Here is a 20127-nt window from a genome sequence, read left to right as displayed (position 1 = left end):
TCTAAAAAAAATGTGGATTTTTTTCTCTGCTAAGAAGCGAAGAATAACACTTTTCTGTTGCAAAAAAATGTAGAAAACATGTTTGCACGGAGCACTGAGGAATGATATGTGTATAGTGCACAGAAAAGTTGTAAATGAACAAAAATACATAAACACATTTAAAAAAATGTATATTAACATTTTTTTTTTAGTTCTTGAATAATTTTTTCTATTTTTTTACATCTGTAGCCTTAGAGACTACGCATTACCATTTATGTGTGTAAAACCAGCATTACAATTCTAGGTTAAAAATCAAGGTTGATTCAAATATAAATACAAATTTGTTTCTTTAAATTTATTTACAACATTATTAGAAACTATCACATATTAATGAAAAAACTAGATATTGGGGCTCTATGTATGGAATCATTTTTGGTTTCCATTTTCTTTTAGAACAAAGTCGAATAATATTTCACAGTACATTTTTTTTGTATGTTAAGGAAGTCTAGGTGAAATAGATCACTTAAACTTCAAAAAACTGAGAGGCTTTGTTATTAGCTGCTGAAGAAATTGTTTTTGTTTTTTTTATGTAAGAGAGCAGTGTGTTTGTACTACACATTACTGTTATCAGAATTAATTGGGACCAAAGTAATTCAGAAATAGAAAATTTGGAAACACAGATTTCATTGAAGTAATTATTTATTTTTGCCTTGTTGGATATATATACAAAGTAACAGTATAATTAATTATGTTTTTCATTAAATGTTTGCTGTTTATTGTTTAATTTATTTATATAGCTAATTATTGGAAATCATCATGTGAAAGTTTGTTGAGAGTGTCCAATCATAAATAGTGCTCGTTCCATTACTTATTTTTGAACAGTTTTTTCCAAACCCTAATATCCATGTATTTTAATAGATTTAATATTTGTTTGGTTATAATAATGACTTAATTAATTTCAATGTGTGATGTTTTTCCAGTGAATATTTTTTGATAGATGCCAACTAACTTAACCCTTAAAAGTTAGCCATTGCTAGATGCCAACTAATACTTTACCCTTACAGGAAAACTAGGAAAGAACTGTATTTTCTAGTTAGTAATGTTCTACCTCTCTGTCAGTAATGGAAGCTGCATTTAAATTAAAGAAAATAAGAAAAATTGGAACAATGTTCAACCTCCTCTCTTGAAAAAGATAATCTTACAACTGTAAAAATATGTGTTACAACTAACACATCATAAGCTTATTTTAATTTACTTTTGTTAGTATAATTTTTTCCTATTGTCTAGAAATTAACAATTTTTTTCTGCTTTGATTTGATGAAGTGGAATTTGGATAATTTGGTTAAGATAATCCCTATTTGTGGTTCTACTGTAATTTCTTAAATTAATAAGGAATAATGGACCCAAGCTTTATAGCAGCATAATGAATTAAAAACTTTGCTCCCTTTTTCAAAACATTAAAGTTGAGTAATGGTCAATAACAGTCTTTGTTTTTGGTCTGCTGTGAGATGAAGAACCCATCTTACAGGCATTTCTTTGTTCTGAAATTTCATGTTCAGTATTTTTTCAACATTCCAACATAATTCTAAACTTTACGATTATTTACTGACTGGCAATAATAATTTTATTAATCTTTGATTCATTACCAAAAATGAAAAGTAACAGTTATGTAGTAACAGATGTTCTGTATTTCTGGACACTTTAGTTTAAGTTTCCACACACTCTTCTTTTATAATACTGTTTTGTCTAATCACATGATATACATACTTGTGGTGTACATTTGCCTCTGGACTCTGTTTGAAATCTATTTGAGATTACAATAAAGCTTTACTTCTTTGTACAAGAGGAATTTTATTTTCCTACAGCAACTTGACACTTCTTGTTCTGACATTGTTCCAGTGAGTGACTGATAAAGTTAAAGAAGGCTTAGATCAGTATGATTTGTTAGTTCAAATATGCATAAATCTGCCAAAAATTATTATATATCTTTAAAGATATAAGAAAGTATAAGATTTTCTGAATAAATTTCCCAATATTACAATTCCAATGAAACATATTTCCAATATTCAAAAAGTTTTAATTAACTATGTGGGTATCTGATACCTGGCCAGATTATGTTACTGAACTTTGCAAATTTAAGTTAATATTTAAAACTGTAGAAGACTTAATGTGAATACTGAGTGCAAAGTTTTGTACTTTGATGTCACAGTTACTTTCATTGTGAAGCCTTGTTGTAGATTTCAGTACCATTCTTTAATCCATTATATGAAGACTCCTTTTTGTATTTTTTAAAGCTGATAATTGTTTGTTTTCAGACCTTGGGTAAAATTGGAAGAGTACAGCAGATATACCATGACAATGATTTAAAAGTAGAAGTTTGTGGTACATTTTGGACTTATAATCCGATCGCTGTAACAAAGGTTGCATCTTCTGATGGCTCTGTTCCTGGAAATTCCAGTGGTGGTAAGAATTTGTATAAATTTTTTTTTTATTCTCTTCATACTATTTTTTAATTTGTAAACTTTACATTATTAAAAGGATATTATTGTCTATTTATAAATTATATATTATTCATGTAAGTTATATTTTCTTATAAAAAATTCTAACTGAAGCTTTTTATTATTTAGTATATAAAAATCTTGAATACAAATAATTTATTACACTTAATTTCTATATTATTAAATCAGAAAAAGTCCATGTTAGTGCCTTGGAAACTTATAAACAAACACAGAAACCTTTTACTTATTTGTCAGAGTTCATGCACTTTTTAAAAAAAAAAACCATTCCCTGTTGATTCAGTATTAAATAGAGGCAAGTCAAAAGTTAAATATATCTAATTATAAAATTATAATTACCTTTTGGGGCACAAAGGAATGGGATAAAAGTAATGATTGGACACTGAAAAGACGTGAAAAATCAATCACAATATTTATTCAGAGATATACGGTGGTCAGTTAAATAAAAATTTATAAGAATCAGTAGAATTACAAAAACAGTACAAATGCTTTTTCTTACTAACCTTAGAAGACAATTGCAAATTAAAACAAATCAGTTGTACTCACCTTAGAATTGCTTTAGTACATTATGACTTGTGTAAATAATTATATTCTAGTATAAATAACGTAAATTAGCCACTAATTTTATTTCATATTCTTAAAGTAAATTTTACGCTTTTTAAAGTACCACCACTTTCATTATTTAGGGTTTAGGCAGAAAACAATTATGGCACATTCAGTAAAACCTTTGAAATTTCAGCTTTAAAAGCAGTGAAATTTAAAATTTTAAAATCAGTTTTAAAACTGAAATTTTAATTTCCTTATTACAATCTAAAGTTTGCTAAGAAAATTAGATTTGAGATAACCTAGGTGATTTCATTATTACCCTCTTTATTATTACACAACTAATTCACAACTAGTATATTACACAGTATTGCACTAGTAATACACTTCAGGATCAAAATTTCTGATACTTGACATTGTAATGTCAAGTATCATTTACGAGAGGCTGTGTTTGTTAAGCTTTGACATAATAAATTTATTTTTTATCACATATAATATATATGTTCTGTAAATGGAACATAGAAAATATTAATTTTACATACTTTGACACTTTAAGTACTGATAATTTTTTGAATGGTATTGTACTTTTGACAAAAATCTTCTATTTACACTGGAAATATCCTTTGCATTTCTGTGCTACACAGGTTCTATTATTACAGGGAAAATTGAAATTAAATTTTCCATGAAATTATGGGACTAAGCAAATATTCTGCCCTGTAAAGTATTCTGATATAATTTCTGCTATAAACAGTCTTAAACAGTCTTTTCTGTTAACTCAATCTTGTACTTTCTCAACTCTTGTGCAACAGCCACAACATTTTTTTAATAAATTTTAAGTTTTTATTAATGTGCAGTGAAATAATGGATTGCGAAAGTATTAATAGCCAGGAAATTACGTGTCATTTGTACATATGTAACATATATTTTCAATTTTGTTTACTTCCTTGCATTGCATGAATTTTTGAAGTACGCAGAATTTGTAATATCAACATCTTGATGAAAATTTTCATTCTTAGATTTCATTTTTAATTCTATAATTTTCTAGATTCGCTGAAAACCACTACAAATGGGAGTCTAAAATGGTAGCTGATTGATCATACCAGGATGATCAGAAGTTATATTGCTAGTGTTGATTTACAGGTGCTAAAACATTTGGTGTGTTCTATGTATAAAGTGAAATAACGAGGATGTTGCCATCTGTTTGGATAATAGTGTTCACGATTTAATGTTAAACTGTTAATATACAATGATTAATATAATAGATATTCATGCTTTTAACATTTTCCTCATAAATTTTTTCGGTGTACAATACCACAATTTTTCAAATAAAATGCTTATAAATGAACAGAAAACACTCCAAAACCATTTACGAACAAAAAATAACAGTAAACATGCATTTTGATTGTTCGTAATTGATTATCAGTCTAAATACAGACTGAGAAGAAGAACTTCTATGTTTATTTTTTAAATTAAAATAAAATCGCTTATTAACAAAGAAACTATGTATCTTTTAAGGTGGTTCTAGTCAAAAATGGAATTTTAAAAACAGTCCTAACTACTTAATCTCCCTATTTGGATTGGGCTCCATAGCCTGATATTCAGATTATATAGTGCCAGATAAACTAAAAAATTATTTTATGAGAAAGATAACAAGAACCATTAACCATTGCAGCAGTATTTCGTATATTAAAGAAAATTTAGAGAAGGCAACTGTTTATGTTCATATAATAGAAAAAACTTCTTTAAAAAGATTAATAATTATAAAAATACCCATCCATATTTTTTTTCTTTAAATAAGTAAATGGGTTAAAATATTGCTAATAATTCGAGCATGACCAGTTAATACTGTTAATAAGACGTTAATGAAATTCCATTAACAAATGAGTAGTTGATAAAATGAAATGATAAATTATATTTATTGAGATATATTTCATACTTTATATTGTTAAAATTTACAAATTCTTTTTTATTCTGTTTGTTTTTAAGATTAATATTCGTATTTCATCGAATGTCTTGTTTTGCATAGCTTCATCAACTTTTGTCTTGTATTGAGGTTGTATACTCTAAAGTAATTATATACGACATGTGCTGTTATCTTTTATCTGTTTATTTAGACTTTTAAGTTTTTTTTACTTTATAAAATATACTTTAGTTCAATCAGTTTATATGAACTTGATGTTATTTATATTTTATAGAACGTCTAAGTGCTCTTTTGAAGAAGCTGTTTGAAACACACGTCTCTGGCGATGTGAATGAGGAGTTGGTAAAGTCTGCTGCTAATGGTGATGCTCAGAAATGTGAAGAAGTATTAAAGAGAATGGATGCCGATGTAAATTGTGTATTTAGTGGTCATACGGCATTACAAGCTGCAAGTCAGAATGGACATCTTGAAGTAATTAAGATCCTTTTAAGATATAATGCTGATGTTGAAATTGAGGTAAAGACATTTAATATATGTACTTGAATTTATTTGTATAAATAAATTTATTGCTATTCATTTTTTAACAACCTTACTACTGTTTCAAGTATTTCTGTCAGTTTTAAAGATGGTTAATTAAAATAAATTTTAAGATGATTAATTTTAAAAAGAATCCAAGTTAATTAAACATTTTTTATTGTAGTGTTAATTTTGTGTATAGGTTTATTTTAAAGCTACCACCATGTGTAGTTAGTGTGTGGGAGCCTTAATTTAGCTTGAGAAATCAGGCCAGTTATGGATGGAAGATATGTTTTGCATTTCTCTTCACTGGGAACCTATACTCTAGCACAGTAATCATAAATGCTAACCTGCAAAACTGTATGTGTTAGTAGATTTGAGAGGATTAACCATCATGGGCAGTTGGAAGCAGAGAATGGACCTTGGTGAAATCTCTTATTCTGAAAAAAATACCCATATAATCATATGTTTAGTGGAAATAATGTTTATAAATTTATGAGGTATAAATTGGTTTTTCCATTATAGAATGTTTCACTGATTTGAAAGTGTTATGAGTTAATTTTAAGTAGTTTTCCACATGCTTGCTGTTAGTTTTTTTTTGACAGGAGTCGCCTGGTAAAGAAAATTTCCTCTGAAACTTTTTTTTAAAATTCTATTCCTTGAAGTTTTTATTAAATACATCTTAAGCTTGTAAATCATTTAGTATTGTTTTATTAAATTGGAAAGAGTCCCCCATGAAAAATCTCAAATTATTTTTCCTACAGGTTCTGGCAAATCTTAATTTAGTTTGTTGCATTTGTTTTTCATAGTCCAGGAAAACATTTAGAGTACTGACTCTTCTGCAAGTTATTGTAAGATCTTTAACAGTTAATGAGAAAAAAAAGCATAAGCATAATGAGAATTTAATTTCAATATATAGCTCTAAGATATAAAAAGTTTATTTTATTTAATGTACAGACAAATTTCTACATTTCATTTTTATAAATCAATGACTGTGTTCATCAGATGGCTTGTGGAGTGCTCAGCACCATACCACATGTCACCATAATGAATGAAAGGTTCCTTCTTTTTTATAGTAAAATACTATCTTGTCAGGATTTCATTAGTATTTCATGTTGAGCATGAATTACTAATTTTTTTGTTGTCTGTTTCCTATTTTCTACTGTATTTTAAAACTGCTGTTGCATGTAATCTTACATATGACTTTATGACATTTATTTTTTACTTAAAAAATTAATTCAACTAGACTAGATTTAAACCAAGAGACAATTCTACGTTTATTCTTTTAAATTAATCTGATAATTTGGCTCATTGATTATTTTAGATGTAGCTTGTAAACTATTAATTTTGTCAACATGTAAACTTTTTTTTTAACAAAAGTTATTTTTCATGACTGAGGTTTCACTAATGTCTTAGTTTTTCCAAGTTTTGTTATGTATATTACAATTATAAATGCGTCTTAATAAACTGAGTAATATGTTTAGCAATAATTCTGAAAGCAATGGTCATTTCTTTGTTGTCGGTTATTTAACTGGTTTGGTGTGCTTTCTTACTCCTTTCTACTTTATACTTATTTTATATCTCCTACATTCAATTATTACCATGATTCAACTTCGGGAAAATTTTGACATATCTTTGCATTTCACATCCGCCATTTTGCATTTCACAAAACTACCGTCAGTCCAAAAGTTTATATATGCATTTATATATATATATGTGTATTTTTTTTTTTTTCACTTTCTTGTGGACATAATAACTACTGTAATTTTTCGCCAGTCACTTTCAAATTGATACATAAAATATAATGACCAAAAATCTTGGTCGAGTTCTTTAATAGGCATGAGGGTGGAAATAAGAGGGGCATTTTTGAAAAAATAAAATATTGCTATAACTTTCTTATTAAGTTAAATATCAAATTCATTTAAAGTTTCTACTTTTCTTTGGATGAGAGCCAAGGAGTTGAAAAAATGGGTTTACAAGGATAAAAAAATCATAACTCCTTTTTGTACTTTCAAATCATCTTCTCAACATCACTGTTGTTACATTTGTACATGTTTTTAAATAAAATTTTCTGAAAACATTGTCTTTTTTATCAATACAAAGAGACAATCCTAGAATTTCCCACTAATCCTCAAACAGATGTGTGTTCAAGCAGTTCAAGAAAAATCGTAAGGAAGTCTTGGTAAATTTAGCAATAGCTTGTAGTCTAATGAGAAAATGTAGTGTTCATAAAACATGGAAAGTAATGTTTAATATGAACTTGTAAAATAAAAGTCGCCTACTCCTATTTTACCCCGGTGAAATCTACCTCTGTCTTCCAACATACTGAAAGGAATTTTTTTTTCTTTACTGTTCATATTATTTATTATGGTTTTTAGTAATTTCATTTTGTAAATGTTTTTAGTAAGTAAATATATAGGCAGTAATATTCCAGAACAAATCTGTAGACATGTGAAATTAAGAAACACATAATAGTTGATATAAATCTACTATTAAAACATTGGCTGCAGTATTTTTTTTTATGTTTGTAATTCTGTGTTACAAGACTCCATTATCTGGTATTTTTGTTTCTATAAATTATATTCTCCCCCTCTTGAATCATGAAACCTTGCCAATGGTGAGAGGGCTTGAGTGCTCACTGATGTAGAGTAGCTGGACCGAAGTTGCAACCACATTGGAAAAGTATCTGTTGAGAGCCAGACTAAGAAATGATTCCTGAAAGAGGGCAGCAGCTCTTTCAGTTGTTGTTAAGAGCATAGGTCAGGAGAACAAATCAATATCACCCAATCTTCTGAGTACTGTGCAGCTGAAAGCAATGGAAAACTATAACTTCTTTTTTTCCAAGAAAATGTAACTGCATTTTCGTGTAAGAAAGATGGAGGCTCCTTCCTTGGTAAAATATTCCGGAGGTAAACTAGTCCCCCATTCAGATCTGCAGGTGGGGACTACTAAGGAATGGGTCACCAGAAAATTAAAAAATAACATTCTACGAGTCAGAGCGTGGAAGAAATTATTTTAAATAAAGTAATATAAATTATTTACGTACCCATTTATAAATGAAGTATAAAAACCTCTTAACCATATATTTTTTCCCTTATTTTTTATGACTTGAATCCAGTTTCTATTTGGTAAATTCAGTGGACTTTATTTTTCTCTATCTTTTTTTCTATTTTCCTAATTTGTTTGAGTCACTTTATGGAATCCAATGACTTGGAAGTACAACTCATTTGTCATCCTGTTTGAATGTATCTTCTAACCATTCTCAAGCAGACTTTAGAAGTCTAAAAAAAGGTTGGTAGGTTAGAAAAGTTAAAGAGAGAAGTGGATAGATTAAATGTAGATGTAGTAGGAATTAGCAAGGTTCACTGGGAAGAGGGAAACAACTTTTGGTCAGGTGATTTTAGAATAATTAACTCGGCTTCAAAAAAAGGGCAGGCAGGAGTAGGTTTTGTAACAAACAAGAAGATAGGGAAGAGAGTAGAGAATTTCAAAATGTATGACAATAGAATCATTGTAATAAGGATAAAATCAAAACCTAAGCAGATGATTGTTAACGTCTATATGCCTGCAACTGCCCATGATGATGATGAGGTAGAGTGTGTATATGAAGAAATTGATGAAGCAATTAAACACATTAAAGGGGATGAAAATTTAATAATAGTTGGAGACTGGAATGCAAGCATTGAAAAAGGCAAGGAAGGAAATATTGTGGGTGAATATGGGCTGGGCAAAAGGAATGAAAGAAGGAACTGGCTTACAGAGCTTTGCACGAAGTATAATATAGTAATTGCCAACACCCAGTTTAAAAATTATAATAGAGGAATACACACATGGAAAAAGCCAGGTGATACTGCAAAGTATCAGATAGATTATATCATGGTTAAGCAAAGATATAGAAATCAACTCGTCAACTGCTAAGCTTACCCTGGAGCAAACATTGATAGTGACCGTAATTTAGTGATAATGAAATGTAGATTGGGGTTTAAAACCTGAAGAAAAGGTGTCCGATGAATCGATGGAATTTAAAGAAGTTTGAGGAAGAGGAGGTTAAGAAGATTTTTGAGGAGGACATCACAAGAGGTCTGAGGAAAAGAGATAAGGTAGAAAATGTAGAAGAAGAATAGGAGAATGTTAAAAAGGAAATTCTTAGATCAGCAGAAGCAAACTTAAACAGAACAGAGAGAACTGGTAGAAAACCTTGGATATCAGAGGATATATTTCTGCTGATGGATGAACGTAGAAATATAAAAATGCTAGAGATGAAGAAGGTAAAAGGAACTATCAACAGTAAAGAAATATTATAAAAAGAAAGTGCAAACTAGTGAAAGAAGAGTGGATTGAAGAAAACTGTTCAGAAGTGGAAGTAGAAATGATCATCGGTAAAATAGGCAGAGTATACAGGAAAGTTGAGGAACATTTTGTGGTACATAAGTTAAAGTCTAATAATGTGTTAAACAATGATGGTACACCAACTTATAATACGAAAGGAAAGGTTGTAAGGTGGGTGGAATATATTGAAGAGTTATACGGAATAAATGAATTAGAAAATGGTGTTATAGAGGAAGAAGAGGAAGTCGAAGAGGATGAAAGGGGAGAAACAATACTGAGATCTGAATTTAAGAGAGCATTAAAAGATTTAAATGGCAGAAAGGCTCCTAGAATAGACGGAATACCTGTAGAATTACTGCGCAGTGCAGGTGAGGAAGCGATTGATAGATTATACAAACTGGTGTGTAATATTTATGAAAAAGGGGAATTCCATCAGACTTCAAAAAAAGTGTTATAGTCATGATACCAAAGAAAGCAGGGGCAGATAAATGTGAAGAATACAGAACAATTAGTTTAACTAGTCATGCATCAAAAATTTTAACTAGAATTCTATACAGAAGAATTGAGAGGAGAGTGGAAGAAGTGTTAGGAAAAGATCAATTTGGTTTCAGGAAAAGTATAGTGACAAGAGAAGCAATTTTAGGCCTCAGATTAATAGTAGAAGGAAGATTAAAGAAAAACAAACCAACATACTTGGCGTTTATAGACCTAGAAAAGGCATTCGATAACGTAGACTGGAATAAAATGTTCAGAATTTAAAAAAGTTAGGGTTCAAATACAGAGATAGAAGAACAATTGCTAACATTTACAGTAACCAAACTGTACATAATTGCAGCATAATTACAGCAACCGTAATAATTGAAGAACATAAGAAAAAAGTCATAATAAAAAAGGGAGTCTGACAAGGAAGTTCCCTGTCCCCGTTAATTTTAATCTTTACATAGAACTAGCAGTTAAAGAACAATTTAGATTCGGAGTAACAGTACAAGGTGAAAAGATAAAGATGCTACGATTTGCTGATGATATAGTAATTCTAGCTGAGAGTAAAAAAATTTATAAGAAACAATGAAAAACATGGATGACGTCTTACACAAGAACTACCGCATGAAAGTAAACAAGAACCAAACAAAAGTAATGAAATGTAGTAGAAATAATGTAGATGGATCACTGAATATGAAAATAGAAAGAGAAAAGATTACAAAGATGAAATAGTTTTTTTATTTTAAAAGCAGAATTACTAAAGATGGACAAAGCAGGAGTGATATAAAATGCCGAGTAGCACAGGCGAAATGAGCCTTCAGTCAGAAACATAATTTATTTACATTAAAAATTAATTTAAATGTCAGGAATACATTTTTGAAAGTATAAATTTGGAGCTTAGCTTTATATGGAAGTGAAACTTGGGCGTTCGGAGTACCTGAGAAGAAAAGAATAGAAGCTTTTGAAATGTGGTGCTATAGGAGAATTTTATAAATCAGATGGGTGGATAGAGTAACAAATGAAGAGGTGTTGTGGCAAATTGATGAAGAAAGAAGCATTTGAAAAAATATAGTATAAAGAAGAAACCGACTTGTAGGCCACATATTAAGGCTTCCTGGAATAGTTGCTTTAATATTGGAGGGACAGGTAGAAGGAAAAAATTGTGCAGGCAGGCAATGTTTGGAATATATAAAACAAATTGTTAGGGGTGTAGGATGTCGGGGTATACTGAAATGAAACGACTGGCACTGGATAGGGACTCTAGGGAGAGCTGCATCAAACCAGTCAAATGACTGAAGACAAAAAACTGATGACTTCAGATGGATTTAAATACGAGATCGTGGATACCGGTGTTCTGTGGTGGTTGGGTTTCAATTAAACACACATCTCGAGAATGATCGACCTGAGACTGTACAAGAGTACACTTCATTTACATTCATACATATCATCCTCTAAAGTAATACCTTATGGTGGTTCTGGAGGCTAAACAGAAAAAAAAGACTGATGACTTTGATGGATTATCAGATTTAGAGGATCTTAAAGACAATCTTAGATAAAGCCCATCTTGGCTAGGAACGGAGAGGGGTGGTGTGATGACTGGGATCATCTCAAGGCAGGTATATTTCCCTGCCAGGATGTTTGGGCATCAATATTTTGTATCTAGCTTTTGCCTCTCATAATGCTATCTGTTATCACTGATAAACTGTGAATTTTATATTCAAATGGTGCAGTACTGGTCACCCTGGTCTGGTAAAAATTTAATCCTTCTCATGTTATAATTTAATCTTTAGTATTTCTCAGTGATATAAAAAAAAAAGAAAAATACACTTGCTGCATAGAAGGTCAAAAATTGATGGGAGAATAGAATGCCTTACAGTAAATGCTTGTACATGACGTACACACCTGGTATAGCAGCCTACGTATTAAAACGAGTATGCTTTATTTTGGTAATTTCTATATAATTTCTATTTTTCTTTAAAACATAATGATTGTCTAAAAGATAAATTCAAAGACTACTTAAGCAATCTTTGGGAAATAGGTTCACTCCCTATTATTTGTACCAGCTATGAATGATCTGACCAACATGATACTGTTATTGATGGAATTATTATCGGTGGAATTCAGCGCCGCAGTCCAGGCATCAGTACACAATGTCTTTCTAAGCAGATTGGCATTGCACATTCAATGGTTTGGTGGAAATTTAAATAAAGCAAATTTTATCCTTTTCGTAAACAGCGAGTTCAACATCTGTACCTTGGAGAGGGTCCACTTCGCTTGGAGATCTGTAACTAGTGGAGTATGGAATAGAAATTGATAACTCTGCAAATATGTTTTGTTCACCAACGAGGCAAATTTCACTTGAGATTGTATCAATAATTATGTAATGAGCATACATGGGGCAGAAGTAAATCCTCATGAAATAGTGGAAGGCAATTTTCAACACCAATTTAGTATCAATGTATGGTGTGGTCTTTTTTATAGTAAGCTGTTTGGACCGTTCATATTACCTGGTTGTCAGATCTACGTGCACTGTCTTTAAGAATAATTGCTGCACCTGCTTGAAGATGGGGTTCCTCTAGCGCTGAGATGCAAAGTACTCTTCTAGCATGGTGGTGCGCCTCCCAACTTCTCTTATGCTGTTTCCACTCACTTAAATCATCATTAGCCTGGGAAATGGATCAGTTGTGGAGGTCTACATTTCTGGTTACCAGTATTGCCTGATCTAAACACCTTTAGATTTTTGCATCTGGGGATAGATAAAAAACATTGTATACACCACAAAAATACATTCTCATGAAGAATTAAATGTCCGCATTATGAATGTGGCTGAGCAATTTAAGAGTAGCCCTGAAGAACTTAAAAGAGCAACAAAAACAGTACAGAATGGGCCCAGCAGCCCTTTGTGCCCCAGTCCTATCTTTCCTGCCATATTGTCATCAGCTTATCTTTATTATCTTGATTACCTTTTTCCTGTCGCTGGGTGGCAGAAACCCCCTGTTCACTAAGTCTCTTCCCTTGCAGCAATACCAGATCAGTCGGCATATGTCCAGTCAGCACTTCCACTGCCTCTAAGGATAGCATTCTATAGGCGGAAATAACCCATAAACAGCATCTTCTGTATAGGGACTCCAGTTTCGCTCTGTATTGCCATATGTAGCTATTTGTAGGGACTCCAGTTTCATTCTGTACTTCCCGTATCTAGCTACTCTTGCCCACAGCTCAGCTCCGTATGAGAGAGTGGAATATGCCACCATAACTAGCAACCTCATTTGCTGCTGGCAGGGTCCATCTTTGTTTGGATGGAGGCCACCAATTAACCATAGTACCCTCTCTGCCTTCTCACTTGCCTCAATGGTATGACTCCAAACCTGAGTCTGGAGACAATCCATACTCCCAGGTACTTGATCGCCGGTCTTGTGACAATCTTCGTACTTTCAAGTGTAAAGGTCAGTGTAGGCTTTTTTTTAGCAGAGGTGATACCACCCCTTCTGTTTTCTTTGGTGCCAGCTCCAGCCCAACACTAGTCATCCAGCCACTAATCACTGTGAAGGAATCACAGATCTTGGTGACAGCCTCCTGCCGTCTACTAGCATCAATTACCATAGCCAGGTCATCTGCATATCCAAAAAGCGTCACTCCCTGGGGAAGAGTTACCCAGAACATACAATCATATGCTAGATTCCAGAGAGTCGGTCCGAGGATTAGTTGTTCCACTAATCCACTCTGAAGCTGGCATATCAGCCTCCTCCAGTAAGATACAACTGGACCATCTGAGTCAGGTACTTTGGGACACCATAAGTCACCAAAGAATGCATAATGGTGATGTGAGAAATGCAATTAAATGCATTTCTCATATCCAGCAATACCATAACACATATTCTGCCATCACTACTTCTCATAGACCTTTTTGCCATCTCACACACTTCCGCCACAGTGTCCAGGGTGGACCTACTCCCGCAAAAGCCATATTGCCTTGCAAAGAGCCTGCCCGCCTCTTCCACCACTCCTGATATTTGCTCTTGAATCATCTACTCCAATACGTTGGCCAGTGAATCAATCATTGCCTATGGCCTATGGTATGAGGAGGGGAGTGACGGATCTCTCTCCCCAGTTTAGACACCAGTTCCAGCTGCTGTTTCCTCCATCTTTCTGGGAATACGCCTTCGGTAAGGCAAGTATTGTAAGCTTCCAGAAAAACATTTTGTTCAACCCAAGCTGCCACCTTAACTAATAAGCTAGGCATCCAGTCTGGGCCTGTGCCTTATCCGCTGGTATCTGTGAAACTGCAGCTCCTACCACTTCAGTTCTGAAGGGGGGTGGGGGTTTCTCCCAGGAGATATATAGGCTGGACTGAGGGCTCACACAACAGTGAAAACAGCTTTTAACATCTGCAATGATAAAAAAATGACTTGAATGGACTGGAAAATAAAAATATTGGATGTAGCAAGACTGGAGAAAGGTATTATTTTCTTGTGAATTCCAGTTTTATGTTTAGGATATAGGAATACAATATACAGTGAGTTAATGAAGTGAAATTTAATCCAAAATATATCCACCAAACCTTGAAACATTTTCTAAAAATAGTGTTTTAGGGCTGATTTTTATTTAATGGAATAGGATTACTGTTCTTTCTGAGTAGCACGCCGTTTATAGGGGTGTGATTTTGTGATGCAGAGATTCACAAATAGTATAAATAATTAACAGAATGTCTAATAGAACTAAAATGTTACTTGAAACTAAAGGAGGATATACTGTTTGAAATGTAAGCTATTTTATCTATTTTCTTACTATAAAGAAATATACATTTACGTTATAAAAATAATCTTATTTCAATTTAGGCCAACACAGAGATTTTGAGGTGAAGTAAAAGATAGCAGGAAATAAATTGTACCACAATATGTAAGATGGTTTTTAGATATGCATATGTTTACACTTAATTTTTTTTTATAAAAGACAGAAAACAGTTATTTTTTTACTATTTCGCTTCTAAATTGAAACGTAATAGAGGAATCATATTACTCATTGAGAGAAGTTGTAGACAATTAAAATACCTTTAAAGTAAGCCTTTGAATGAATTGATTAGTCAATTTTTTACCAAGAAAAACGAAAAAACTCAAAAATCTTTAAAAAAGGTGTTTTTTTCAAAAATTCATAACTGTCAATTTTGAAGCTGTAGCAGTAGCTAGCTCTTTGTGAAATTGTATTGAATGATATAATATTACATTTCCAAAATCTGGGTGCTGTGGGATAAATAGTTTTTGCACAATTGAATTTTGTACATACTACTGTGTACCTGCCTTGCATAGTATGCATTTTCTCTAGAAATGGTCCGATTACCATTTTTAAAAAAGATGTGGAAACTAGACAAAATTTACTACAAATTGCCAATTTATACTATGTCCTTAAAATGTATTGAAATAGGTGAAAAATGTATCTAAACTTGAGCATATTCTTTCTGGCGGCTAAAAGTAGTGAGTGGTGGGGTGGTACAACAGCGGCGGAGAAGTTGTATATATAGTAATAGAAGTGCATGGCGTGTATTTTTGATGGTTCAGTACAATGCATTACCTCAGCAACTATTGAGGCAATTTTAATAGTTTTTTTTCATTTTGGGGTACTTTGATCTGCACAATCTGAATATGCAGTTGGATTTGATGGAAAACAATAATTAAAGTACCTATTTGACTTTCTTCTCCTGCCATATGACATTCTTATTTACTTTGACCATCATTATTGACTACAGTGTTTTACACAAGTAATGAACTGACACGTAATGCATCACTGACACATTTCTGACACATTTCTGGGATTTCTGTACATATGATTTGCAAAATTACGGATAAACATTATGTTAGAGAATAAACTGGCATGTGATTTGATCACATAATTAAATCAATGATTACATTGCCAGTGAGCGCTCTCTCACTCTCTCTCTCTCTCTCTATATATATATAAAACATTATATGTAATGTAGTTTTAGTTCGTTTTTGTCAGTGTGTTAGTTTTTGCATAATTTGTTTAGGATAAAGATGGTGACCGTGCTGTTCATCATGCTGTATTTGGTGAAGAGCCCGGTGCAATGACATTATTAGCTCGTGCTGGTGCTGATTTGAATGCTAGAAATAAACGCCGACAAACTGCTCTCCATATTGCTGTTAATAAAGGACACGTTGGAGTTGTGAAAACTCTACTTGAACTAGGTTGTCATCCAAGCTTGCAGGTAGGATTTATTATTTTCAATAATTATATAAAATTAAACTTGAAAATACATTCCATGAAGATTTTGTTAGTATGTGTTTCAAATTAAATTCATTTCATTCAAGCCTATTGATAGTTTTGCGCTCCAGCTTTAATCATTACTGAATAATATGTTATTTAACATGTTACTGTCAGTGTCATCACTAGAGCAGCAGCACACATTTTTAGGGTTATACTGGGTTTCTTTTATGTCACAGAAAATTCAGTTTTCATCTTGTAAAAAAAACACTTAGCACGTAAAGATAGAATTGTAAATTTTATAAGGATTTCATTCTATGTAATAAAAATAATAATATTCCATGAATTTTCTGTTAATGTTTTTTTTTTTTATATTTCCGCAGACATTTAATACAGATTAGCAGACATTTAATATAGTTTACCTCTAATTAAAAATTTATGTAAATCACACTGATATGTATGATTATATACAAATTGTTTCTTATTATATTTAAACGAAAGTATAAAAAAATAATTGTCCATTATCTTGTATGAGAAGTACTTAAGAAAATTATCATGATGCATGCATCACATGATAATTGCAACATTAGCCTTATTTTTCTTGTTATCATTCCCAATTAATTTTCACACAATAATGACATTTGTTAAAATAAAAAAAAAAATAAAAAATGCATAATGAAATTTGAAAGAAAGTACAACAATGATAGCACACCTAAGAAAGAAAATTAATATAATCACAAAATGTTGTTTTGATAGTGTATGCTATTTTCTAAAATGCATAAAAGGGATTTATAAAGTCAAACTATTGTGTGAACTTTCTAGATTAAGAGTGTAGAAGTTGTCAATTGTCGTACATAGAAGTGAATAAAAACAAGTGCTGTTGGTAAATAGAATTAAGAATGAAAAATGATTGTCGCCAGATGGCTATGACGGCATGTGGCACTTAATAACCTTGTTATTAAATGCAACAAAACAACAGCCCTTCTCAGGGCTGTTGTTGTTGTGGATTGGCTTTGATGGCTCGAAATTAATAACCTTGTAGTAGCTCTGAAAAGGGCCGTTTTTGTCGTTAGCTCTGAGAAGAGTTGTTGGGTCTAGAAACTGGTGTCCAGTGAAGTCGACTTGGCTGTAGTTGGGGAGTTGTGGCTCATCCATTAAAATCAGACCAAGATTCCCCTCAATGGCAGTTGGGTCCCACTGCATGGCAGTGGTGACCCCCAGAGCCCTGCAGTGTTATGTTGGCGTCAATCGTCTTTCACTGGCACAGCTGAGGCAGTTCTCCCCGAGCGATCCCATGCTAGACTGGCTCCTGCTGCTGAATCTGCCGGCCAGGACAATTTGAAGTCCAGCAAGCTGGAGCGGGAAGGTAGCGTTCGCATCCAGCAGCTCTGGCAGGGGATAACCCACCGGGTTGGTCTAGTGGTTAACGTGTCTTCCCAAATCAGCTGGAAGTCGAGAGTTCCAGCGTTCAAGTCCTATTAAAGCCAGTTATTTTTACACGGATTTGAATACTAGATCGTGGATAACAGTGTTCTTTGGTGATTGGGTTTCAATTAACCACACATCTCAGGAATGGTCGAACTGAGAATGTATAAGACTACACTTCATTTACACTCGTACATATCATCCTCATTCATCCTCTGAAGAATTATCTAAACGGTAGTTACCGGAGGCTAAACAGGAAAAAGAAAGAAAGCTCTGGCAGGGGATAACCCACCGACTTGGTCTAGTGGTGAACGCGTCTTCCCAAATCAGCTAATTTGGTAGTCGAGAGTTCCAGCATTCAAATCCTAGTAAAGTCAGCTATTGTTAGATGGATTTGAATACCAATTAGATGGTTGAATACCAGAATACTGGTGTTCTTTGGTGGTTGGGTTTCAATTAACCACACATCTCAGGAGTGGTTGAACTTAAACTGTACAAGATGATTACACTTTATTTACACTCATACATATCAACCTCATTCATCATCTGAAGTATTATCTGAAAAGTAATTACTGGAAGCTAAACAGGAAAAAGAAAGAAAAGCTCCGGCGGGGATGTTGGCATCTGCCAGGAGGTCCCACATTAAGGTGCCCAGGGAACTTCTGTCTTCTTCTTCTTCTTCCTCTTCTTCTTCTTGGTCTTCTTCAGGTGGTGGTCGACAATGAATTAAAAATTCATTCTTATGCACACTTTTTTATTGGTGCTGTGAGTGGTGGAGTCACAGCACCAATAGATGTTCTCCTACCATCTCTATGGTAGGAGAACTACGTGATCATCTGCGCGGCAGGAGTGATGCTTGTACCAGCACGTACATATACTGTGTTCCCGCTGACATCTGAGCTGCTAGCGTTGTTGTCCGCCAGTATTAAATTAGGTATATATGTGGTGTACAAGACTACACTTCATTTACACTCATTACATATCATCCTCATTCATCCTCTGAAGAATTATCTAAACGGTAGTTACCGGAGGCTAAACAGGAAAAAGAAAGGTATATATGTGGTAACAGAATCAAATCATGTTACATATACCAATGTTGTGGTTTGAAGGAATTTGTAATTCATATGTTTTCGTAAATTATGATGCCATATTTTATAATTTTTTGAGGAGTGATTTAAACGCTTTCATTTTTACTATTGTTATTTTTGACAGTTCTATTATATTTTATGACTAAATCAGGAAAATTAATAAAAAGTGCAAAGTAACAAAGGAAGATGTTAAATGAAAGATGTAATATAGAAAAAATATATTATGTAAGTGTATGATAAAAAATGTGTTATTGAAAAGGTTAATAATTTAGAAGAATAAGAAGTTTTTGGAGAAATGAAGCCAAAACACATTAGTATAAAAAAAATTAATTGGACTGTAAACATGAGAAAAATTATTATCTGATAAAGTGGTAAGAGGAGAAAAAAGAAACAGATGATGATTTCAGAAAAGGCGCTATGTGATGATTTGAATTTTATTGAATTCTAAAAGAATTAAGATCAACTGTTAAAAGCAAAGAGAGTTTCATGAAAGAAAGAAGTCTGCTATTCTCAAACGTAGATCTGAGAATTATAGATTCTTGAAAATATTTGTGTGGAATGTTTATTTTTGAAAATAATAAAATGTGGACAAAGGAAAAACAGTAAGAAAAAGAATTGAGGGTTTTGAAATGTGGGATTATAAGAGAATATTAAAAACTAGCTCGGTAGATAAAATTCAATCTGAAGAGGTCTTTTAAGATTGATAGAAGAGGAGAGAAATTTGTGTCACAGTCTTACAGAGAGAAGTTGATGGGTTTAATGTAAGTTTATTAGTTTAATTTGTTAAAGGAGGAATGTGTAAAGGAAATCAAAATTAGAATATATGAAGTAGATAACTGAGGGTAAAACATGTTGAGGTGAAAAAATTAGAACAGAACAGGAAGGAAATGAAAACTAAATGACAAAAAAACTGCATAAATAAATAGTATTTATAAAGAGAATGACAAAATTCAGTGTATGTTTCAAAATATGTATTCTCTTAGTGGTGGTAAAAAAAATTTGTGCTCTGAAAAAGAGGAAACTTTTTTCAGGAGAGAATTTTTATCTTTTCTTAAGAACTAGCCAATTACTATTTTTTATTGCTTATGTGTCAGTTTTTGTTTCCTATCAGTGG

General features: G+C 32.4%; 1 protein-coding gene across 1 annotated transcript in view; it reads left to right on the top strand.

Moving 5' to 3' along the window:
• The window catches only part of mib1 (E3 ubiquitin-protein ligase mind bomb 1), a 276457-nt gene that overhangs the window by 47140 nt on the left and 209190 nt on the right, over positions 1-20127 (top strand). The window contains exons 8-10 of the mRNA XM_075356782.1: positions 2295-2442; positions 5234-5475; positions 16307-16504. Coding sequence (XP_075212897.1) covers positions 2295-2442; positions 5234-5475; positions 16307-16504 — 588 coding nt within the window. The remainder of the gene's footprint in view (positions 1-2294; positions 2443-5233; positions 5476-16306; positions 16505-20127) is intronic.

Source organism: Lycorma delicatula, chromosome 2, assembly GCF_047948215.1.
Source record: "Lycorma delicatula isolate Av1 chromosome 2, ASM4794821v1, whole genome shotgun sequence".
Classification (NCBI taxonomy): Eukaryota; Metazoa; Arthropoda; class Insecta; order Hemiptera; family Fulgoridae; genus Lycorma; species Lycorma delicatula.
The sequence above is the reverse complement of the archived record's forward strand: the minus strand, read 5'-3'. Positions and strand labels throughout refer to the sequence as shown.